Genomic DNA, 24,450 nt, shown 5'->3' with positions numbered 1-24,450 from the left:
CTAAGTAGCAGCATTTAGATGGGAAATCACATGGGAGGACTACACTGTATTGTTATTGAGGTATAAAGAGTCCCTCATTTTAATTTAGTCTCCATTAGAAGAATGATGCTAGAACATATCCGTCTGGATGACTTAAGGTACCCTCAAATTTCTGCTGGGAAACAGAAAACATACCTTAGGACAACGAAGTTTTTCTGGTGGCTACTGTCCCTTCCAGAACACACATTTTGAAACTGAGCTAATTAAAACCACAGGAAACCATAAATTAACTTGTTTTCTTTGAAGATTACTCCGATAAAAGTAAGAATAAAGGCTCTTCTGCGTCTGACTATGAAAGTCGGAGAAAAGGGGGGATCCACACTGTTCCTAGAGGAAAACCAATGCTGTTCCCAGACTGGGCTGAGCAGTCAAGAAGCGAGAGTGGAGAAGAGACTGAATTACCCTGTCACATCAGGAGGATCGCTACCTAATCCGGTGCTAACTGGAGCTTCTGAACTACGTCTGAAAGGGCGGGACGGGGCGAGCTTGCGCTGCCAGTTGGTATTCTGCATGTGCTGTGCATTTCCGTGCAGACTCTTAGCTCCCAGGACCATGTCTGGCAGCTTTTAAAGCACTAAATTGACCTAAAAACTAAAGAGTTTTATTGCTTAAACATTCCCTTTGATAACGGAAAGCTGCCAAAAGCTCCCCTGCCCAACTACGCAACTGTAGCTGGTGTATCAAACAGGCACGAACTGCTCTTTGCAGGGGGAGTGTGCGAAGAGGGGAGAGCACAAATGGATCCATTTGAGTTCAGAAACATTTCTGAGGAATAAAAAAAAACAAAAAAAAACAGCTGAAGGGTGAAAAAAACTCTTTGTGCAGCAAATGGGGATTTGTAGGGATTAGAGTCACATGCTTAGGATCTGGAAAATCGTTTGGTTTGTGTTATTATAACCATATTTATGGATTGATTAATTAATGGAAGGGTGGTGTGAGAAATTGCTTTTAATTTAATACATAAATACATCAGATGAAGCTGGCTCTGTTTTGGGAGTGATGGGCCAAAAGAATGCCATTAATACCCCTGGATAGCTGACTGGGCTGCTTGAATTCAGCAGGATGGGTGGGCAGACGTTTGTTAATGCAGTGCTGTGATAGATGCACGCAGAATATTCCAGGCTGATTTACATCCTTTATAACACAGAAAAAAAACCCCGATAAGATTGCTTGCAGTGCGAGTGAGGAGTTTCGCCTTTAGCACTGTTCATTTTGCTCAGTATTTAGTATTTCTAGTCCTCTGTCAGAAATACCTGCGACTTGTGAATGGTTCACATATTTGTAAGGTAGTTCCTGACCCCCGTGCACCCAGAAGTGGGGTCACACAGAAGGCAATGACACCCTGGAAACTTGAATGCAAAGAACACATGAGAACTCGGACTGCATAATGTAAGCGCTAGTAGAAACACAGGAGAAAAAGACACATCTATGGAATCTAGTTACATGTTCTAACTTCATACGTGTTAGATTAGTAGATGTGATCTGTCACTATCAGAGGTTCAGAAATACTTATTCCTGAACTTTGCAAACCATTTTCTTCAAATTCTGAAGTGTTTATGTGGATTAATTGCATTTGCCTTCCATAATACCAACTGAAATATGGATTCTGCTAAAACTGAAGGAAAACTAGGATGCAGGATAGAAGGATAATAGACATTTGCAGGTCGAATATACCTACTACATATAGACCTGATAAAAGCGATACAAAACCAATGATAAACAGTTGCCATCTGTTATTTTTTTCCAGGAATCCAATATCTTGTTGTTCAAAAGTAGCTGTTATTCTATATTATGTTCTGCATGCACGGCAGAATGTATTCCACCCTGAAAACATTATGAGACATAGATTTCAAGTTCAGAAACATATGCTTTTTTTTTAAAAAAAAAAAAAAAACAAACTGCCCTTGAAACAGTATGAGCAGCTTGAAACAGCACAGTCATATGCCTTCCCCATCCAAAAGAGCGATCTGGATATTTTAGGAACCGATCCTTCCCCATCCCTCTATTTTATAAGTAATTCCACATTTAAATATATCAAATTGAGTGTGAATATTGGTATCGAGCACCTATCTGAAACTGTAGATGAAGATCTTTCAGTCAGAGGGGCCTGGAGGAAATTGTGGTAAAGATTAAAACAATTAACATTTTACATTTTATTTTAGTGAAAAATAGCAGGTTAAAATTGAAAGCATCAAACAAAGAATTGTCTTCTACTCAAGCGAATTTAGAAACCTCCCACAATCAATGAGGAAGGAAGATGGACCGCTGTGACATGCGCAGACATTTGTCAGGTTTACCTGCTTGTGAGCGTGGTCGTAAGAATTGATGTGGTTGTCAAACTCCTGGTGTTTGTGGTACTGCTTGTCACATAGTTCACAGTAGAAGTTAGCCTTCACGTCCTCCAGAGCCTTGGCTGCAGCTTTCTCCTTCTCAGCATAGTCCTGCAAAGGCAGAAGGAAAGGGAGACACTTGGCTAGAGACCGTGAGCTCGTGCTTCAACAGCCGCTTTTGTCATCCACGTTAAAAACACTGGAGTGACTATGACTGGGAGATCTCCAGGCTCCAGCCTGTACATGCTAAGGAGGTTTTGGTCTTAAATTTGATTTAATAAAATAGCTGTGCTTCATGAATGATCGTTCTTACTGCATGATGTAGGTACGGCAGGAAGAAAAAGTCGAGAGGAATGGGGTGCAGAGGAATACCGTCAGGACACTGTCCAGCTCCTGGGCAGGAGAGCTGAGCAGTGGAGAACACATAAGCCATCAGGGTTAGTCTGTTCACCGTTAGAGCACTCCCAGTTCACACCAACACGTGTTTGCTCTTTCAGGTACTATTGCTCAGACAGAAAGAAACTAGTTTTAGTTTGATAATACTAAGGCAGATTTTCTTTTGTGTTCTGCTTTCTGCCTTCTATGACATATCCCGCAGGGCCAGGCAGCAGCTGGCTGTGGCTGGCTGGGATTTCCCTGGAGCGGAGCCACCTCAGCAAAAGCCTTTCTTGTGTCACCCTGTCCCTTCCCCACAGCCGCAAGAAAGGACACACCATCCAGCCCACCCAAACTGAACGTAACTGTCACCCGTCCGACACAGACCACAACCACTGCCAAGAGCACTAGCTCATGTCCAGGCTCAGGCAAACACAGCTGAAAACAGGGAAAACACAATTAGTTCCTACACAGTCCCCCTCCATGTCACCCCAGTGAGTCAGGTGAGTGCTCCGGAGAGGCCAGTACTTTGATTTCAGTATATAATATTAGGTAAAAAGAGAAAACTAAAAACATAGGAGCCAAAAGTGACCGAGCTCTAAATAATGCGCTTCAGTAAGGGGCCCGATATTCAAAATTGGCAGAAGCCTTTGCCAACCTTATTTCTTTTACAAGTCCTTCATTACGTTGTTATTATTACAATGCTTTCTTAAACATTTTACATTAGAGTTTAAAGAGCAAACTTCTGACATGGAACACATGAACAAAAAAGTTGGCAGAAGTGATTCATTTTATATTCGTATTGACAAGTTGAAATTACTTGAGTGCATGTAATATATTGCCTGGGATTGCGGTAATTCATCATTTGCTGTATCATTTTATTCACCTAAAGAAACGGGTACTTTCTGCCACCAGGCTTTCCATGCTCTGCGGTCAGTGCTGATTGCTTTCTACATGCTTTCACCAATTTTTTGTGTGACAAACTCAGAGTACACCAAAGCCAGGACACACTGCACGTCTGGGACAGCCTGCTCTTAGCACATCACGCTGCCCAGCGTTGCTCCAGGGACCATGCCTTTGGGCACAGCAGATCAACGCAAATGCACATTTTGAGACTTTCAGAGGGGGGGAAGGACTTTGTTAATGAGCACCACATGTTTCGAGTCTGAGACTTGACCACGCAGCAGGAACGCTGGTTGTCAGTGTGACGCACTGAGCTTCGGATGGCGCTGTGCTGTGAGTCCTTCTGCTCTGCCCCAATCTTTACGCCATCAGGTTGGTGACAGTAGGTCTTTCTCACAGGGCAGTTTAGAGGCTGCCGTTGTTAGTGAAATTAACTTCACCTGAACTCGACTGTCTAGAAGTTAGGTGTATGGTCTGAGGCAGTATCCTAAGTTTCTTCTGTAAGAAACAGAAAAATGATAGCCACTGCCAAATGGTGATTAATCCCATCGATTTCAAAAACCTATTTTAGGATGAGATGAAACTCTCCAGAGGTGTTATCTCTCTCCTTTGACCACTGCAAGGCTCTAAATTACTAACCTGGCCTACATCCTTAATTCTTAGATTGCTGAACTCGGGGATAATGAATTCTAGACTGTATTTCTTTATATTCAATTCTAAATCGCCCCATGAAACTTGCATGAACTGACCTGCTCGAAGACAGGAGGTCAAAGAGGAATTTTGCGCCTGGAATTTTGATTTTACATCTTACAGATGATGCCAATGACATGTCAGTCCCTCCCACTGGGCAAACATCCAAATAAATCTCTTTCCCGCATGCATATGGCTTGGGTGGGTTAGGGTCCTGTGGTATGCTCAGATTGGCAAATTGTGAAAACAGGTAGCCTGAGCTAACATTTCTCCACTTGAGAGGCTGCTCAGTAATGGTAGTTAATACTTGATTGTATCAGGGGGAAATTTTCTCACAATTAAATAGTTAAGTAGCTCTCATTAGTTATTTACATCTACAAGCCCCATTAAAAAGTGATACTTTTCAGCTTATGCTTCAGACCCATTGTTTTGCTAGCATTAATAATTCACCAGGCCTTTGGTATAATTAAAATGCATAAATTAGAATGTGGATGCAATAGCATTAATTATGCAACTATGTCTTCCCTGGAAGTCAAGTGTTGGGGGCACCATATTTTTATTCTGAACTGGTAAAAATGTAAGTTTTGCACTCGCTGGCAGCCAGCCAAAGCATAATTGTCTTTTGGTTGGTTTGGTTTTTTTTTTTTTTTTCAGGTCTGAACTGTCAATTAAATGTTTACAGCCCGCTCCATCTTTGCTTCTGCTGAAGGAGAAGCCTAATTGTTTGGGGTGAGCACACCACATTACTCTCTGTGAAGCACAACTGAAACTGCTGCTCGTGAGCATTCCGAACTGCCAACTTTATCTTTCTCAGCAGAAATTAATACAGTTCCCTTAGCATAAAGATGTTTTAAAATAGCAACAAGGCAGCTCCCAGGTGCATCCTAAGATAATCACAACTACCTCCATTGCCTTATTGCTTAATTATGCTTGTCTGCCATGGCAAAAGGTATAATTTCCTGCTTGCTTATCGATCAGATGCAGGGAAATTGAATGCTAGATCACATGCTTTAGAAAGGTCATGGATTTTTCTTTCTCTACAAAGGCATAGGAACTTCTAGCACTAGAGTAAATTGTGCATAGTCAAATAATTTTTCCCATCCAGACTGCTAATATCATCTCCCTAGGACTATAGCGACCAGTGGTCAATTCCAGCATAGTAAATGCGATGATGTGAAAGAAAATCTGTAGAATTACATCTGTAGAAAACATACGTGATCACAAATGCCTGGCTACACCAGTGCAGACACAGGAAAGCAGGAAAGATGCACCAATGTATTTTGAACTGGGGACCACCGATGGTAACGAAGATGTGTGTCACAATCTCATAAACTTTATTCTGGGTCAGACACTACTTACTGATGGCATATAGCCTGGGTAAATGTGTATAGTTCTAAGATAACAGATGTTAACAGTTCTGTCTTTGAGCCGTGGACAACAGTAGGTGCAAGCTGATGTCAGGGATGATGCAGTCATTGTAGGTAAGAGCATCTTCTACGTTACTGGATGCAGATAGTGTACTGCGTAAGGATAAATGAGTGCAGAATATACCTGAATGCATTTTTTTCCTAGAAGCCTGCAAAATGGTTCCATATTATAGATTGTAATTACATTCACATCAATTTGGTCCACAGAGGCACATAACTGTAATAAACGTTTATGTATTGGATTAATCTAAAAAGAATACTTCTATTGTGCATTAGGCTGGAAGTGCTTTCACTTAGCAGCTACTTTTGCAGTATGCTTCTTATTGTGAAAATGCAATTAATGGTATCTGACATTTCATTTTCTAATATAGGGAAAATCAATGAAAAATCCCATGTAACTGAGTTTTCTAGAATGTTGCCACTGACACCTAGTCAATGAGAAATCATTTATTAAATCCAGAGTCTGTAAGAGATATTTAATAGACTGCGTGGCCATTACAGTATGCTGATCTAGACAAAACAATATCACATTGCCCGCCTCAGTAACTGATAGCAAATATATCTTCTATGTTCAAATGGACTAAGGTGAAAAGTAGGTCACTTGATACAGCAAAACTTTCAGCGGCAGTTTTCTACAAACCCATGGACTTCTACAAATATAGTGGAGTAGACACATAGTGCCTGTAAATAGAACGTGAGAAAAATATAACACTATTAGCCCAATTTTGGTCACGTATTTCTAAACTGAAATGCAAAATTAGAGCTAGAACAACTAACTCACATTAACGCAGAGCTCAGTAAGTGACAGACTGCTCCCTCTTTGGGGACATAAGCAGTCAGAGTTGTTGGAGTTTGATAACTTAAACATAATTCCGTGAACCAGATTAGATATGAGTGCAAGTATTAAATACTGATGCACGTACTGAGGTGTCTCTTAGAGTTTCTAAGACTAGAGGTTAGTGAAGTAGGACAAATATAAGCACATGAATAAGCTACAGAATTATATTCTACATCCAAGAAGTTTAAGTACATTTTCAGTAGTTATTTAGATGGCAAAATGAACTGTGATTATGTATGAAAACTATGAATGATACTAATTAACAGCACAGGGCATACAAATGCTTAAGGGACTGAGATCAGGATTCGAAATTACTGTAATAATTTTGAGATATGGTCTGAAATCTGCAAGATAAAATTCAATAAGATGTATGTCAAGTGTTGCACTTTGGAGGGGGAAATCACACTCACAAATACAAACTTGTGAATAGCTGAGTAAACACAAATGCAAGGGAAAAGGTCCAGGGGGTTAGAGTGGAATAGAAATTAAATGAAAGTCAAGGCAAATCACATTCTGACATGTTAATAGTAGTGTTATATGTAAGATGCTGAGGGTAATGATTCCGCTTGATGCAGTATTGGTGAAATGTCAGCTGTAAAATAGTATTGGGTACATCTACACCAGCAAATAACTTGAGTTCTGGAACCGGCCCTCCATCATCCCCACGCCATGTGTGATAGTTCATTCTCAGGCTTTCATCTGGGAGTAAACTGGCTAGTTCCCTTTGAGATAAAAATGAGTGCAGTTCTAGAAAAAAAGTTTAGTTCAGGGACCACACTCTACAGGCAGCAAGGATGAGACTTCACCAAGCTCTCTATGTTGTTTTCCAAGAACCATCAAACTGTGTTCCCCGAGGCATCCCCATCTCATGGCCTTCCCCAGGGCAAGCAACACCACGCAGCACCATGCCACAAAACGACTGCCCAGGCGGTGTCTTAACATTGCCCTCAGACTTCTTCAGACTGACCGAAATAAAAACAAATAACACAATTATACCTAAGGGTACCACACAGACCTGAGGAGACTTAGACCGACTATGGACATAACCTGTTTGCCCTGGGATGCAGTCTGGCTGCCAGTTTTTTCTACGTCACTCCACCTTGCTTGTTGGGGCAGATCAAAGTGTAGATGTAGCTTGTGAAACAGTTTTTTGTCCCCACAATTTGAGAAAGATATAAACGTACTTGGGAGATCCTTAAGCAGGGCAGTAGGGATGAGAGGTTTAAAAATTAGTTACGTGCTTGAATTGGGCAAACTAAACTTCAATCTGTAATTCCTATTCTCATTGGATCATTCATGTGAGCACCTGTAAGAATGTTTTTTGAGGGATACCTGTAGAACTGCCCGGGCTGGTACAGAATACCTCTGGGTGGCCAGGACGTGCACAGGGATGAGTAGAGCCAGCACTTGTAGAACTTTCATTTTGGGTGTTCATTCACCACTTGTCCCTCATTCACAAATTCTTGGGAAAACTGCACATAATTTTTATGCCCTTATACCTTTTCTTCTGCAGCTACAGAAAAATGGATTTTAGAAGATCTCTAAAACTCAGTAGGCAGGTGATAGAATGCAGAAGTTAATCAAAGTACTTGTGTGCAGTGTGAAACTTGAGAATCACACAAATGTCCTGATATTTAGCCTGAACATCAGGATGGTTGAATCAATGAACTCTTCCCCAAATGCTCTCTTTTTTTCCCTGGAGAAGACTCTGGTGTCTTGGCTAAAGAATTTGCTAGGGAAGTTTAGCTGTGAAGATAGAATAAAGAACAAGTAATGTAGTTCAACTGCAATAGCCAGCAATGCAGAATGTTTTCATTTACCTCATGCATGTTCTGACATTCTCCACCTTGAAAACCCTATGCATAGTTTCCGCTAATGTGGGACCTACAGTGGGGAGTTATGGTTATCTACTGCAAAGGAATTTTTTCTTCTTCTTCAAGAGCAGTAAATACTGTCACTCTCAGCTGACTTATAGAGGGCAGCTCCTAACTTCTGCAAATAAATACATCTTTGTATTTTTCACACTCGGCCAATTACTGCAGCATTTTCAATTATATGCACTTCCATTTGTTACTAGAATGCTGAAACCTGAGAAGTGCAATGCTTTTAGCAGGCCCTACATGCCTTTCAGAGTATAAACCCACTGGAACTAATAGGACAGATAGAGAGCTGTAACTTTAAGGAGTCTTAAACCTATTCCTAACTTATTTACCATCAGAATCATCAGTGCTGATGGGAATCAGCCTCGTAGAACATATGAATTCAAAGAAAAAAACACCAGCAGTGCTATTCCAAACTTCAGCAAATCTTTTATAGTCTAAGATACATTGCTGCTTCTGGTAACTTTACAAGGGACTTGTACTTTGAGATTTGCTAAACACTTTTTCAACTTTATAAATGGAGCGTATAGCCACTGAAAATCTTTGCTGTGGATATAGAGGGCATTTTTCAAACATCTCATGTGATTCAACATTTTTCCCCTCATTTTCAGAAATCAGTGGCACTTAAGCAGCTGCACCTATTAGATTTTCTGAAAATGTGATCAAGAGTTGACCTGCAAAGTGAATTAGGTATCTGACTGAAAGTTATGTGTTCAGTTTAATCTTAAATGAAATATATAATAATGTTAATTTGAGAGTCTGGATCATTCTTCATTGCAAAGGGATATATTTAAAGAGCTTAAAGGGAGTAATTAGCAAAACATAATTTCTTTAAGTGAACAGAACTGCCTGGAATGACATACAGTGCAGAAACAAGAGTTCTAGGATAAACAGCCAGCTCAAAGATGATAGTAGAATTAGAATAGAAATAACATAACTAAGAAAGAAAGCTAAACCACCCATTTTAGAAAATGAAGGGATAAAGTGGAGATCAGCGTGTGGTGTCCCTCAGGGTTCCATACTGGGACCAGTACTGCTCAATATCTTCATCAATGACCTAGACAGTGGGGTTGAGTGCACCCTCAGCAAGTCTGTGGATGACACCAAGCTGAGGGGTGCGTTTGACACACCTGAGGGAAGCGATGCCATCCAAAGGGACCTGGACAGGCTTGAGAAGTGGGCCTGTGTGAACCTCATGATGTTCAACAAGGCCAAGTGCAAGGTCCTGCACCCGGGTCAGTACGAGCCACAGTTGAAACAGAAGATGATGAAGGATCTGCTCCCATGTATTAAGCAACTCGTGAGATGCAGATGTAAAAAAAATGAATATAATATTTGAATACAGCAAATGTAGAATTTTTAAAAGAGACAGGGAAATACACTCAAGCATAAAGACTAATTGGTACAAAAAAGACTTCACTATATTTAGGCTGGCATCCAGAAGGCTTCTCATCATCAATGGAAAAAAAAGTTGATTTGAAGATTTAGGAAAATGTACAGTTATACTAAATCTGCTTAATGATATGTGATGCTGCCTGATTTTTGTCTCTGAGCTTCATTGTTAATCTCTGCCCTATATTAGTGTTATGATTAGCTTTTGACTTACTATTTTGAAAGTATTTTCTAGGTATGAAGTAATTAAATAACAATTTCCAAATACTAACTCTGCCATTTAAAAAAAAATAGAAATTGCTGTAATGCTGTAACTAGAGCAACAGCCCCAAAAAGATGAAGAGGTGTGACTCAAGGATAATCTGAGAACACAAATGGTGTCACAACTGTCAGGGTTGCAACACGGTTGTAAGAGGCTGAAATGATTTCTGGGATAACTGTGGAAATGAATGTGGTTTTATTACTGTTAGGATTATATTCTAGGCATTTAAGAGCAAATTCTAAGAGCCTCATGTGTAAGACTCAAAAGATAGAAAATTATAGAGGATCTCAGAATGTTTCCAGCTACTCTGCATATATGGTGACTGGTGTGGCTGCTGTAAATCTAGACTCCCTACTAAGGCTTCAGTGAAATTATATTTCAATATGACTATCTTAAAATGTAGATAGAATAGAAATATTTTGTCTAAGTTGGACAAAGGAACTGCTCCTGTTACACAGAAGAAGAAAAAAAATACATCACTCACTTTTTCCTTATGGTCCTGCTTCTCTGCACAAATGTGAGTCCTTCAGTGAATCTGATTGTGACATTATTGTCTGCCTTCCATTTAAAGTCAATTCCTTCAATTTGTTCACTATTTCATACTACTTTCTCCCTCCTCCTCTCAAGTGATCATTTCTTTTACCTCTTTTCTGATGAGTGAGGTATTATCAATTAATCTGGAGAGTTAGTCCTCCATTTATCTCTTACCATTCTCGTTTTTCCAATTGCAATTTTTAGAGTACAATGCATGTTCCAGCACTCCATTTAATAGATTGTGTGGTGTTGTATTTCTTTGTCTGAGACCTCTTTTCAGATGAAACCTACTTGACATAATTTAAGATCTTTGTACATTTTGACCTAAAACCTTCTTCTATAGAACACAACAGCATTTAACTTATATGCAGTGTCCTTCATGTTTGAGTTACCTAAAAGCACTTTACAATAATGATATTGATCATGCAGTAACTGTGTAGGAAAATGTAGCATTTGTTATGTGCACAGGAATAGTTGTCACACAATTCATCCATGGGTGTTAGAATCTTTTTTTTATTAAGTGCCTTTTTCAGAAAATACAGGCTAATCATATCAGATAGCTTTTTATAGTCTTTAATACCAATAACATGAAACATCTACATCCTCTCGCTTTTAATATTGTTTGACTCTTTCTTTGCAGATATCATAATATTAAAGCCAGTTCATGTAGACTAATTCAATATCATAAATGATGCAGTATGATGTCTAATATCAGTGGGTTTCTATTGCCCATAGCAACAGAGAATAATTGTTAATTTTATGATAAAATATTAATAAACTTTTAGTAAATCCAGATACAATTTATTTTCTTATATTATGTATATTTGCAATCCACTTCAGAAAAATGTCTTAGAGGATAAGCATTGATCATACATTTGAATTATACCTGTAATGTCCACCTTCTCTTAAAACTTCCCCATAAAATACTGCCTCATCATTGCATTGTATATCACTTGGTTACATGTTTTTAACCACAAAACGAGGTACTTCTGCCCATTAGTTTTTCACGCATCCTTGTTTGCATTTTTTTTCAACAGAGGCTCAAAACGTTGATTTGTGAAAGTTTTGGCTTTCCTCAGCACTTGAAGTTATCCAAGCGAAAAAGAAAGAATTTGAAATTGTTTTTTAAAGTCCAAATGGAAAAGGGAAGTTTACACACACATATACCCCTCTTTGTCTGCCTCTCCCCAAATGCAAGCTGCAAAATTCTGTATACTTTTTTTTAATAACTGCAGTTTTATACATGCTACAGTTCAACTGACCTGAGCCAAAGCAAGAAAAAATCCTTTCATTCATCTGCCAAATAAAAGTGTAGTATTTGCATTCTGATTGGGAAAAAAATGCATGGGAGGGAGAGAGGGAGGAAAATAGGAAGGAAGGGAGGGTAAAAGGTAGGGTGGAACAGAGAGTGGAAGGAAAGAAAGATAGAAGGAGGGGTAGAAGGGTGGAAAGAAGGAATACTTTTTCTAGCTCTTTTTTTAGCCAAATGCTTATGGCTTGAAACCCACCTGGCAGCACACCTGGCAATTTAAAGTCATTTAATTTCCAAATACAACCGGGCATTCGACTTGCAGATTAATGGCACCATTATGGCAATTTCAAAAGTAAAACTCCACCATCCCACGCTCAAAAGCGACCACGCAGGAATAATTGCCCAGTACTATCCCCTGCAACTGAAGGGGAACAACTACTTTCCAAAATTACTTCTGTGTGATGACTTAGGAGTATGTCCACAAGAAAAAGACAGTATTTACTGACATATTAACAGGAATACTTGATTGTTGACTGTAGAAAACAAGTCACTCTCTGTCCACCACCTCCAGCCTTAAAATTGAATTAACATTAACTAATCCAAAACCTCTGTGTAATGTCTACGTTCTTGCATCACATCTTCAGTTCCAACCGTCCTCTAGGAGAGACTTTTCCAGATAGTGCTAGCTTTTATTCCCAGCGTGAGGAGGTCTCATCAGCAGGGAGGAGTCAGTGCATTAGTGAAATGAGTGGAGGCACGCAAGAAGTGATGTAGGTGAACGTGACTCAAGTGCCAAGCGGTTTTCTTCACAGTTTCCATGCTCAGGGTACATCACATACAGGGGCATGCAGCAGAATCCTTTCAGCCCACGGTATCTTGTTGGACTTACAGCTGATCTGGCATGACTTTTTGTCTTTGTTCACTTTTCTTCTATTTATCTTTTTTTGATCCCCTCGTTCCTTCAACTTACACCCCATGGCAGAGACAGAACCCTGGTCCTACCTGCCAATTTCTGTGTTTGGTATAGTCAGTAGTGATGCAAGCCTGCAATGTGTGTGATTACTTATTCATAGGCAAGAAAGAAATTTTAGTAATAATATATCATTGGTGCAAATTCCTGGCCCTTGTGAGACTGTGGAGAAACCCCACGCTCATGATTGCCTGGGACACCTTGGTGCCTCTTACCAACTCCTTGTGCTGTTCTCTCACCCAGGGTAAGGACATATTGCAAAAGAGCGTGAAGGGCTATCTGAAAATGTTTGCCTAAAATGCTCCACCCAATCCTCACCTCTTGCTGAGGTCCCTCCCTAGAAAATGGGTAACAGCACCCCAGAGATGCAGCCACCTCCGTCTCCAACCCAGGGCTTAGCCCAGTGCAGCGTGGCTGGAGTCAATGCAAGTTTTGCTACTGATTCTAATGGGAGCATAAGATCCAGCTATAACAAGCATAATAAGTGGAAAAACAAAACAAACAAAAGAGAAGGTTAAATTTAGATCCAGGTGGATTTCCTGAGATTAGTAAAATTATTAAAAAGGAGGGTGAGCATATTGTTGCAGAGGCAGATTGGAAAAAAAAAAAAAAAAAACCCAAACAAAACCCAAGATGTAGAAAAGGAAAGGAATACCTGTTTGTAATCAAAGACTACATTTTTTCTGCCGTGGTGTTTTTGAATAACAGACTAATACAGTACCAAATTGATTGCAAACTCCCATTGTGCTCTTGAGTTCACCATACATGATTGTTAGTATTAGGAATAGCATTGTGGAATACAACATGCAATTTAAAATAAATACGTCAGTGTCTGGGACACAAAAGATCTTAAAGACATACTTTGTTGAACAAATAAAAGATGATCCATCCTCATCTCCCCTCAAATGAATAACCGTATAACATAGAGCTAATTCTGCCACAAGTACTTGGTTGGGAATACATTACCCACACTTAACGAGGACTTCTAGTGCTGCCACGAAGACCTGAGGCTTCCTGAGACAACAACTCAAGGGGCTGATTACAGCCTGATGCTGTTTCACGAGGCCTCCTGGAGTGTCAATTAGTCCCATGAACTTACTAAACATAGAGCAACATTAGAGGTTCTTGATTTCAGAAAAATAAGCTAGGCTGGTGTCTTTCAACCTGAAAGAATATTTCTGGCTTCACCATCACTATTAGGAATAAAAATGGGGAGTTCTCAACTCCAAGTGTACCATCATTAAATTTCCTGCCTTACTGTGTCACATTTCTTAAGAGTGAGTCTTCTCAAAAGCCGACTGAATTTATATCCATTATGGACTCTCTGGATTCTTCTTTATTTTTTAACTGTGATTCCGCATTGAATGTTCACTGATTTTAATGCTATGTAAGAGGGTTGTGATCAGCGGCACAGAGTCTAGTTGGAGGCCTGTAACCAGTGGTGTCCCCCAGGGGTCAATACTTGGTCCTATTTTGTTTAATATAGTCATTAATGACCTGGATGAGGGGACAGAGTGTATCCTCAGCAAGTTTGCTGATGATACCAAACTGGGTGGGGTGGCTGACACCCCAGAGGGCCGTGCTGCCATCCAGCGTGACCTGGACAGGCTGGAGAGCTGGGCAGAGAAGAACCTAATGAGGTTCAACAAAACCAAGTGCAAGGTCCTGCACCTGGGGAGGAAGAATGCTAGGCACCAGTACAGGTTAGGGGCTGACCTGCTGGGAGATAGCTTGGAGGAGAAGGATCTGGGGGTTGTGGTAGACAGTAAATTATCCATGGCCCAGCAATGTGCCCTTGTCGCCAAAAAGGCCAATGGAATCCTGGGCTGCATAGGGAAGAGTGTGGCCAGTAGGTCGAGGGAGGTCATTCTCCCCCTCTACTCGGCACTGGTGAGGCCACAACTGGAATACTGTGTCCACTTTTGGGCTCCCCAGTTCAAGAGGGACAGGGAACTGCTGGAGCGAGTCCAGCGAAGGGCAACTAAGATGATTAAGGGCTTGGAGCACCTCCCTTATGAGGAAAGGCTGAGAGAGCTGGGACTCTTTAGCCTGGAGAAGAGAAGGCTGAGGGGAGACCTTATTATGGCATACAAGTATCTAAAGGGTGGGTTGAAGAAGGATGGAGCCAGGCTCTTTTCATTGGTTCCAAGTGACAGGACGAGGGGCAATGGGCACAAGTTAGAACACAGGAAGTTCCGTTCAAATACATGGAAACAGTTCTTTACGGTGAGGGTGACAGAGCACTGGCACAGGCTGCCCAGGGAGGTTGTGGAGTCCCCTTCCCTGGAGATTTTCAAGACCCGCCTGGATGCAGTCCTGAGTAATGTGCTCTAGGCAATCCTGCTTTAGCAGGAGAGTTGGACTAGATGATCTCTAGAGGTCCCTTCCAACTCTGATAATTCTGTGATTCTGTGATTCTGTGATTCTGTGATTCTGTAAGAGAACAGAAGTACTTCGTAACTTTGATTTTAGACAACCTGCTAGCACAACCACCTGTGTTATAAAACAGTGCGCAGGCTTATTAGATAACAGATTTGATGGTGCATTTTCTTAATGAATATAAATACAAGTGTGTGAGCTTTCTAACTCTTGATCTAATTAAAATAGATGACTCAATGAATTATTGATGAGACATTTCCTCCCAGCATTTAAAACCTACGTAGTAAACTGCCTGTTCTTGAGTAAAATACAGCAAACCAAAAACCTGCTTATAATCTCACTGGCTTGCCGCTGGCTTCACTAGAATAATATTTGGTTATATAACTGCATATACAAAACCAGAAGCAAATGAACAGCAATTTTCATCCGGACGATGCTCTCAGTCGTATGGTTTTGTTTTAGGTAGACCTGCGAGGAGCTGGGAGTTGGACTCAGTGATTATTATGGATATTTTCCAAGTCAAGATACTCTATGATTCTATGATTCTATCAGCAGTGTAGTCCTCTAGTACGTTGAGACTTCGCTGAATGGCTACAGCATGAGTTGGCACTTACAATATGAATGAAAACTTTAACAAAGCGTTAATGTGAACAGGCAGGGAAAAAAAAGCTTTGCATAGCAAGTATATTAATAAGTTTAGGAGAGCTATTTTATATGGTGTTCTGTTAATTATTTCTCTTCTGCACAAACTTTCCCCTGTCTCAGTCCCTAAACCTCATTATTGTATACATCCCATTGACACTTCACTGCTTATATTTTGTTTAGAAGCAACTTATTCTGGCACATTTCCATCACGGGTGATTTTGGTCTAACTTTCATCCCTGAGCAGCTTTCCATTACACTGTCAATATACTGTCAGGAAAACCCAACAGAAAATTGGCCATTACGAGATTTGATGTGTTACTGTGAAGCTGGATTCTTCTGAGCTGGCTCACACGAATCTCAGTAGCTGTCTGACGGGATGTGCACAGTCAGTAGCGCAAGTATTCACAACCATCCCCCACACATGTGGGGAATAACATAAGTGCACCCTAGAAATGTCCAGGGAATAATATTTTTGGCAGGTCTCATCCTGTATTTAGCGATATTCTCCTCCCTTTTTAATACAAGTATTATGCCATATGAAATTACTAAAGCAGAAGTTCTGACTCGATTCATTAGGGCTATGACTAGACCCTTCAGGAAGCAAGTTTATAGTGATTTAAAAACAGCCAAGCTTTCATTTGCATCATGAGAGGAATGACCAAGTGAGAGTCAAACTTCGTATTAGCAGCTATTGCCGTCCTGCAAATTTTCTTTTTCCCCATCTGAGAGGAACACAGCTCTGAAATGTCGGGCACTCAACCGTATTCGGTGACCTCTATACAGTAAATTCCAGTTATGAATTCAGTACAAGATATTTTTATATATTCAAAATAACCTGTTCTGTTCTAGTAGAATAACTGTGACGAGTTTTGCTGGAATTACTGTATATGTTTTATATAGGGAAATAAAAAAGTATCTATGTGATTTATATGGTCATCTCTGTCTTCATCTCGAAGTCTATTTGTCATATGGCTGCATAAGCTTATATTTAATATTCAAAACATCATTCTGAAGCCCGACTGACTCCCACACTGAATGCAGCGCTAGCATTTGGCCTCACCGTACTCAACTTTGCAGCACTGAACCTGTACGCGGTTTGCTGCGTACTGGAACCTGTACAGCAACTTACTAGAAATATCCAGAAAGCATGAAAAAATATGACAAAGAAGATGAAGATGGCTGGAAAATAAAGGAACAAACAAGAAAGACACAGAAGAAAATGAGGAAAGAGAAAATATAACCATGGAAGATGAAAGAAAAACTTCATACTAATCACCTAGGTGAAAAAGAAAACAGCTTATTTATATACATGCTTCAACCTTTCTGTCTTTTTAGTTTATATAGTACATATAGACTATGTAGTATAGTGTATGTATAATATATATAGTGTATATAATGTAACTATGAAACTATAGTTCCATCTAATATATCATACATATTACATACATTATATTATTACACCATTACATCATAAGTACAGTAATATAATAAAAAATAATGCTATATATAATATCAAGTTAAAGTTAATATTAATATAATATAATATCAATAAATATATCAACAGTATTTTACTATATTGTTAATATTTAAAATTATTACATGATAGCGTTATATAAAATATAACATAACTGCAATATACTATAGAAATATATTGTGTAAAATGCTACTGATATTTCAAGTCGTAATATTCCATTACACATCCAGGTTTCTGTATTGAAAATTTAGGATTAATTTCTACATTAGTACCCCTCATATAGAATTGTGTTACTTAGGATAGGCCACCTGCATTATGAACTAAAACCAGAGCTCAGGTACATAAGTGTGACTTTACGAGAAACAGAGGTTGGCATCACTCTAACTAAATAATGTAACAACATTATACTACGCCATAAGGAGAAATAGTGTTACTACTGTCTCTGCTACCAATTTGGCTCTCCTAATGAGCTGCATTTTCATCAATCACTTCAAGTAAACCTATGGTCCCATCACTTCGTGCATGGTATTAGTATCTTGGAATTTACAGCAAAGTGCAGATTTTACTGGAACAAGTATTTTAGATTAGATTGAATGCACAAAATTCTTGTTCTCAAGATTTTTGCTTTTATGGTTAGTGCTGAAAAACATCTTTTTGCAGTTTTCTTCCTTTTTATTTAAGATGTCGTAAAAGAGGAGGCTATTTACAATAATGAGAGTTTATGACATGTTACGTATTTTAATAATACCCACATTTGTCCCTTGTTTCTCCATTTCAGATTTTAACTCAGTTTAATAATGAATATCACAATTTGTGGTGCTACTCAAGATAAAACATGCAGAGGTCAATGAACCGAAGTAATTTCTATAGTAGTTACTTTTTAAAATTTTCTATCCATAAAACTCGTACTTAAATCTTGGCAATCCTTATCTCAACTGTTCAAGATGTACTGTTCTAAAACAAGCACTTGCTTGGTTATGCATGCATAATAAACCTTCTTACTGAATTTTCTTCTCCTTACCACTTCTTCATATGCAAATGTAATACATGCTTGCATGCAGAATAGGATAATGAAATTAATGTCATGCTTATATTTCCCATAAACAAAAAAGGAGTCAGGATACAATAAAATAATGGAAAACTAAATTGACAAAGCAAACAGGATATTCATACAACAGGCACAAACCCAGCCCATTTCATATATTACTTTATTCAGAAATTATGCCCCTGCCCAGAAATTTATCATATATCAAACAAGAAATTTTTTTTTTCCTACACTAATTGCTCACCAAGACACCTCATTTCTCCTCAGATCCTGCATTTGATAATTAGTTGTGTTGCCCTGAAATGTGGTGATGTGACACTGGCATCTAATTTTGGATGAAATTCAACCCTGCATAGATAACCTGCTTATGATTCTGTGCACTCCCTTGGGCAAAAATTAGGAGCTTGACTAGCGCTTTGCACAGGGATGAATTCCATTTACAATGAGTGTCAGTGTGCAGATTATGAAGAAGGTTTTCAAAGTTACTGGAGGAAGGGCAAGGGCTGCATATTGTCCGATTGTGCCACAATCTTAAGTGGAATTTAATCTTATTTTTCCCTTTGTTTGCAAGCTCTAGAAAAGAGGCAGGTGGGAATTCTGAGTTAGTATTTTCATGCACAACAGTGGACCCCCATGTTTGTGTTGATCTTGCTTTCATTGAAATAAGACTTGTGTCTTCTGGTCACTTGAGCTGTCAAGGAATCTGGGGGTTGGTTGGCCTCTAGGACCCCAAAAGCTGCTGACATGATCTTAACAGATTCTGGAACCTTGTGTTTAAGTACAGTGTAATCATTGCTCTGGTATAACAGCGTCTGTAGTCAATTCATTTCAGCCATGAGACTTAATGCAAGAGACTCGAGAAGACCTGCCCTGAGTGCATGCCAGATGTGCTCCAACCACTAATGGAAACATAGAGGTCTAAACTAATGACTTATCCTACAGACAACTTTGACCTACACGTGTGGTGGGGACAACTGCTCCAAGTGAGCAGCCCAAATCTTGTCTAAAGCAAAAATCTCTGAACAACAAGGTCGATGTAGGTGTCTCAAAACCAACTGTTTCAATTCACAGATCCACTCTTACTATACTGATTTGTCAGTGTAGACAGGGCCTGGCTACACGCTAGTCTTAGCAGACTAGGATCCCCTTTTTGCAACTTCCCCTATCAGGTGGTCTACATAATTTGGCCCTGATTCACCTGAACTCAGTAAAGCACAAAGGTTTTGTTACACATCGGTAGGTCATTTGTCAGCATACGGTATTATACAGCACTTCCTCGGTCGAAAGCCGGGTTGGTGGGCTTCTTGATATCTTTCTGGGTTTGAGGGGTTTATGTTAAAAATGGGAACAGTAGCTTTCTGAGTTATGTTAATACGAGCTCACTCCATAGCCCACCCATTAGCCTGCATCCAGCTGGCCACCAAGGAGATGGGGTCAAACACGAGGGTTGCTCTGTGCAGAAGTGAAGGACAGTCCATCCGCAACCTGCAGCTTTAAATTAGCAGTGGAAAGAAAGCGAGCCCTCAAAGTGGAATTGCTCTCTCTCATACCCGAGAAAAGTGTCATCTGTAACTTAGGCGTTAAGGTGACTATGTTTAGGGACTGATTTTTCTTTTCCACCAAGGAGACACCAAATATAGCTGAGGTTCTATAAACTGAACATTTTGATAACACTGCAGTCAGGTCAATTGAAGCAGAACTGGTACAGCAACATTATCAAGCATCATTTCAATAGCATGTGGCTGTCTTCCAGGGGTGCAAATATCATTACAATAGAGCAAAGCAGTCTATGAACTGGATTAGCTGAACAGCCGTTATCAGCACTCAGGAAAATAATATCAGTGACAGTTACTTCACCTGCCTGAGTGGTTTAAATGTCCTGCCTTTCTGTACTGATAACACTTGGCACCACTTGCAGGCTGAAGAAAGTATGACTTTGTTTGATCTAATTATAGAACCATAACAATCTTTGATAGAGAAGAAAAGACATATAGTCTAGGTCATCTTGTCCATCTCCCTGTAACTGCATGACAGTTGCATGCTCATGTACCTGAAGCGTACTAGAATAATACCCTCTTTTCTGCTCCTCTGTGCTTTTTTATTGGATTTATTGGGTGGATTTTCAGTCTCAGAGCAGCTGAGTTCCCAATAGCAATGCTGATGGAGTCTTTACATAGGGCAAATATTAGTAATTTGTTTTGGCAGAGAAGAATAAGAAGAGAAAGGGTATTTTTAGAACTGTTAGAAAGATTTTCCCCCGGGCTTTAATCTCCCCAGCACAGGATGTCTGTACGGAGGAGTACACTTTGGCTTAGTATTGGGCAGGCACTTGCCTGCGATCCAAATCTGGCAATCTGGCTTGGAGTCAGTCAGGAAATTTATACTGCCAGGTGGATTTTGAAGGGATTCAGGACAAAGAACGGTTTAGAGACAGAATCCTCATTAACCAAATTATGCTTTCTGTCCTCTTAGTTTGCTTTACAGTATACACAGTCAGTATACGTTAAATATGTTGTATATGCATATACAGCATTAACCTATAGTAAAAGAGAACTTGTTGGGGTTTTTTTTTAAGTTTCCTATCCATCCCTGAAATGTTTTCTTACTTGGGGGAGTGCTTTTGATTGCCAGTACAGCACTAATTTTACCCTAGTTAGAGGAAAGGACTTTCAGTAGTTTTGCACAGGGTGAATTCTGATGTAAGTAATGATGTGCCATACACACCGCAGGTAGGTGATGCAGCATAGAATTGATATCGCCATAAGAAAACCTATGTATTTATTAAAAGATATACCAATAAAATGCCATCACCCACTTTGAATTGTATCCTCAGATTTATCTGAGGCCACCGAGAAGTGTACTGCAGTACATTATCAGGCTGTAGAGTTACCCGCTATGCGTGCACAGTAGTAAGGTTGCACAGTTCCATTAGCTTGCTCAGTTTAGGTACAAAAAAGATCCAACTACAGATTCAATACCAGGGCAAGAAAAGCTAGAAAACAAATGCTGACCTTCGGTACCCACAGAGCATTTCCACACTGTGCTTTCCATTATCCTGGAGGGCGTTCTCATTATCAGCTCCAAGAAAAGTTTTCCTAAGAGCAGTGAGGCAGAAGGCACTGTAAGGATGCTCACTCCCATGGACTGCCAAAGCATTACATGCAGCTGAATAACAGATGATGACTTTAACAAGGTACTGAGCACAAACCTGTGTAGTCATTAGTGCAGGCATTTAGAAAGGTATTAATTTCATGACTAAAACACCCAAGGACAGGTGTCTAAATGTGCACTGTCTAGACTGTCCTATTACAGTCAGTGGAGTGCTGGGGTTTGGTTCTGCTGCCCGCATACATCCAGTGCTACCTCATATGTCCTTAGTACTGCTCTGTAAGAACATCAATCTGCTTTAGAACCTATATCCCACCCATTCGGCAGCTTTTACCCTAGATGCTGACAAGGGCAACTGCATCTACCACCTTGTCAGCTAGGCAAGTGAGCTGGGAGAGAAGGTCCAGCCAAACCTGCACTCAGGGTCTGCTTCAGAGCAACATGAGCTGTTCTCTAGACTAAATGGCCTTTGCTGGTCAGAGGCTTGGTGCGGGATTTTGAGTGCCTTTTGAGATGCCCGTGGTTATCAAGACATCCACACAGGGCTCTCTGATGCACTGGACCCCATTTGAGACTCACACTCTTCTAGAAGACACACTTGGGGAGCAGGTGGAATATCCTTGGCACTGGAAATGTCACTAGGTGAGGAAGTTCAGGCAAGTGACTCCTGTCAATAGCCCATGTCTACACATCTAAACTTAGACGTTTCAGTCTGGAGGTAAGTCTCATCCTAGAATGGTGATCAAATGCTTACAGCTAAGGGAAAAACTGAAATCTTTTCAAATCTTTTCTGCTGACTCCCACAGCTGACAAGGGAAAGAGGTCAACCTTGTCAGATTAGGACATGAATTTGGAGACATTTATTTTTTTGACTCCCAAGCTTTAATAACTTCAAAACCTGTTCTGGGTTGGGTTGGGGAAACTTGTATCCTTAGTAAAGCATATTAGTAAACACTTGTTCTTGCATTGTCCTGTTAAATTCACTGGCTATCCACTGAACAGAGAAAAAACCATTTTTCATTTAAATCCTAATTTGCAGGTCATTTGTTACTTTGAATTTGCCAGCATCAGTAGAGACCAAGAATTTCTTCACAGGCGGGATGTCCCTTGACAGCCCTTTTCCTTGGGGACAATGAAACTGTCAAGTGAACAATGAGTGAGGGACGACACTTATTCTGCAGCTGGTCCATCACATGTAATTCTCTTTTATATTAGATTAAAAGGAGAGTGACCAGTGTGACCCCTATCACTGTTCAAATAATGTGAAAACCTACTTCTGCAATTTTTTTTTTCACCATAGAGCAAAAAAATCCAGAACTCCTTCTGTTAATACAGAGGGAGTAGTGGTTTGTACTGTGCTATCACAGTAAAGTAAATGGTATTAAAAAGAGACTCTTCAGAAATTTTTGTCTGTAAGGATAAATTTGTTTGTGTAGCTACAGTGTAGCCACAGGGTATTTTGGTTAAAAGAAGAGAAAGGACTTTTAGCAAATTATAGTTTTTTTTGCTGATATTTCATAAAGGTCTGTTGGACTGTTTGGGGGATGCCACAGTTCAATGTGTATTATATAACCACACAGCATACCTGCAATTTTTCCCTACAGATACTTGCAAACATTGCAGAAATGAAAATAGTGATTGCACTTTAGGTAGGCAATTTTCAGTTACGATGTACAATAGCCTAGATAAAATCACTTTCATATGCATTACTCCTTAAGACGTCGACACGGACCACTGAAGTCTTAGTCACCTTGACTGTGAGAGTGCTCAAAAAGACCTTATCAAGTTTTCTTTTACAATAATAAAATTGTTGTGGGTTTGTTTTTTTTTTTAAACTCCGTTCTCACTCCGATAGTGTTAAATATTTTGTTCAAATAAATTCCAAAAGGGTTTCTCTTTTTTCATACAGACTGATGGACAACACAAAAAGATGTGTCTGCTTTTGAAAATGCAAAATGTTAAGAAAATAGAGGTCCCTCCAATACTGTAGAGATCCATACTAAATATGTTCTCTCTAGTGCTCCCTAACTTTATATGGCTGCTATCTGAATAAAAGTAACTTCTTCCTAGAACCTCTGAGAAAAAGCAAGCGTCCTGTTCCATGGAGTGAAAAGCAGTCAGAGAAGTTGAAGCTGTCTTCGTCCTGTGGCTTCAAGAGGACCATTCATTAAGCATTCAGGCTTGCAACATGGGAGGCAACACTGGCTTCAGCATTTGGAAAAGTGGTTCTCCAAAGGGCATTAAACATCAACAAACCTTTTGTCTGAGCTTTTCTGTGGTTTATGACAAATCCAGTTCTAGCTAGGTTTCACAATTATTCATTAGCTGTGCTAATTTGCTGGGTCTAAGACTCATTTGTAGTAGCTATAGAAATACTGCGTATACACATTCGTAGAACATTAGAAAGATTATGTAAAACACCACAAATGAATACCAAGAGGCAAGAACAAAAATTCAATGTAAAAAGCTCTACTGGGGACAAAAAAGGGTAAATGCCACATCCTCAGGAAAAAAGGTACAGTTAGGAAATGTAATGTAATTCAAAGATGAAATAGCCAGAGAATTACTGAATCTGGAGAGAATACAAATAATCTAATTTTAAAAAGGGAGTGAATGAAATGTGCCGGAAGGACCAGAGAAATGGACTGTTACTGACTCTGTCATTTCATTAAACTTCTGAATGTTTTCATGCTTTTTAATTTAATCCTTTGTGATCCTGGCACTTTCAAGCAGGAGTTTTTCTACCTTTCTCATGAGGTTTAGTTTTTCACTCAGGATGATGCCAAGGAATATTCTGCCACTACACTGTCACTGGGGCAGTTCTTCTTCAGATGCTTCTCTAGAACAGTTCCTTACTGTTACACCCTAATTTTTATACTTTCTTAGTACTTCACAGCTCTCTTGAGC

At 39.7% G+C, this 24,450-nt stretch overlaps 1 protein-coding gene across 1 annotated transcript in view; it reads right to left on the bottom strand.

The window, feature by feature from the left end:
• ZNF804B (zinc finger protein 804B) overlaps positions 1 to 24,450 on the bottom strand; it is a gene marked incomplete at its 3' end in the record, with an annotated part of 252,650 nt that overhangs the window by 30,248 nt on the left and 197,952 nt on the right. The window contains exon 2 of the mRNA XM_082499621.1: positions 2,337 to 2,480. Within this exon, the coding sequence (XP_082355747.1) occupies positions 2,337 to 2,480 (144 nt within the window). The remainder of the gene's footprint in view (positions 1 to 2,336; positions 2,481 to 24,450) is intronic.

Source organism: Vanellus vanellus (genome assembly GCF_965231255.1).
Source record: "Vanellus vanellus genome assembly, chromosome: 2".
Taxonomy (NCBI): Eukaryota; Metazoa; Chordata; class Aves; order Charadriiformes; family Charadriidae; genus Vanellus; species Vanellus vanellus.
The sequence above is the reverse complement of the archived record's forward strand: the minus strand, read 5'-3'. Positions and strand labels throughout refer to the sequence as shown.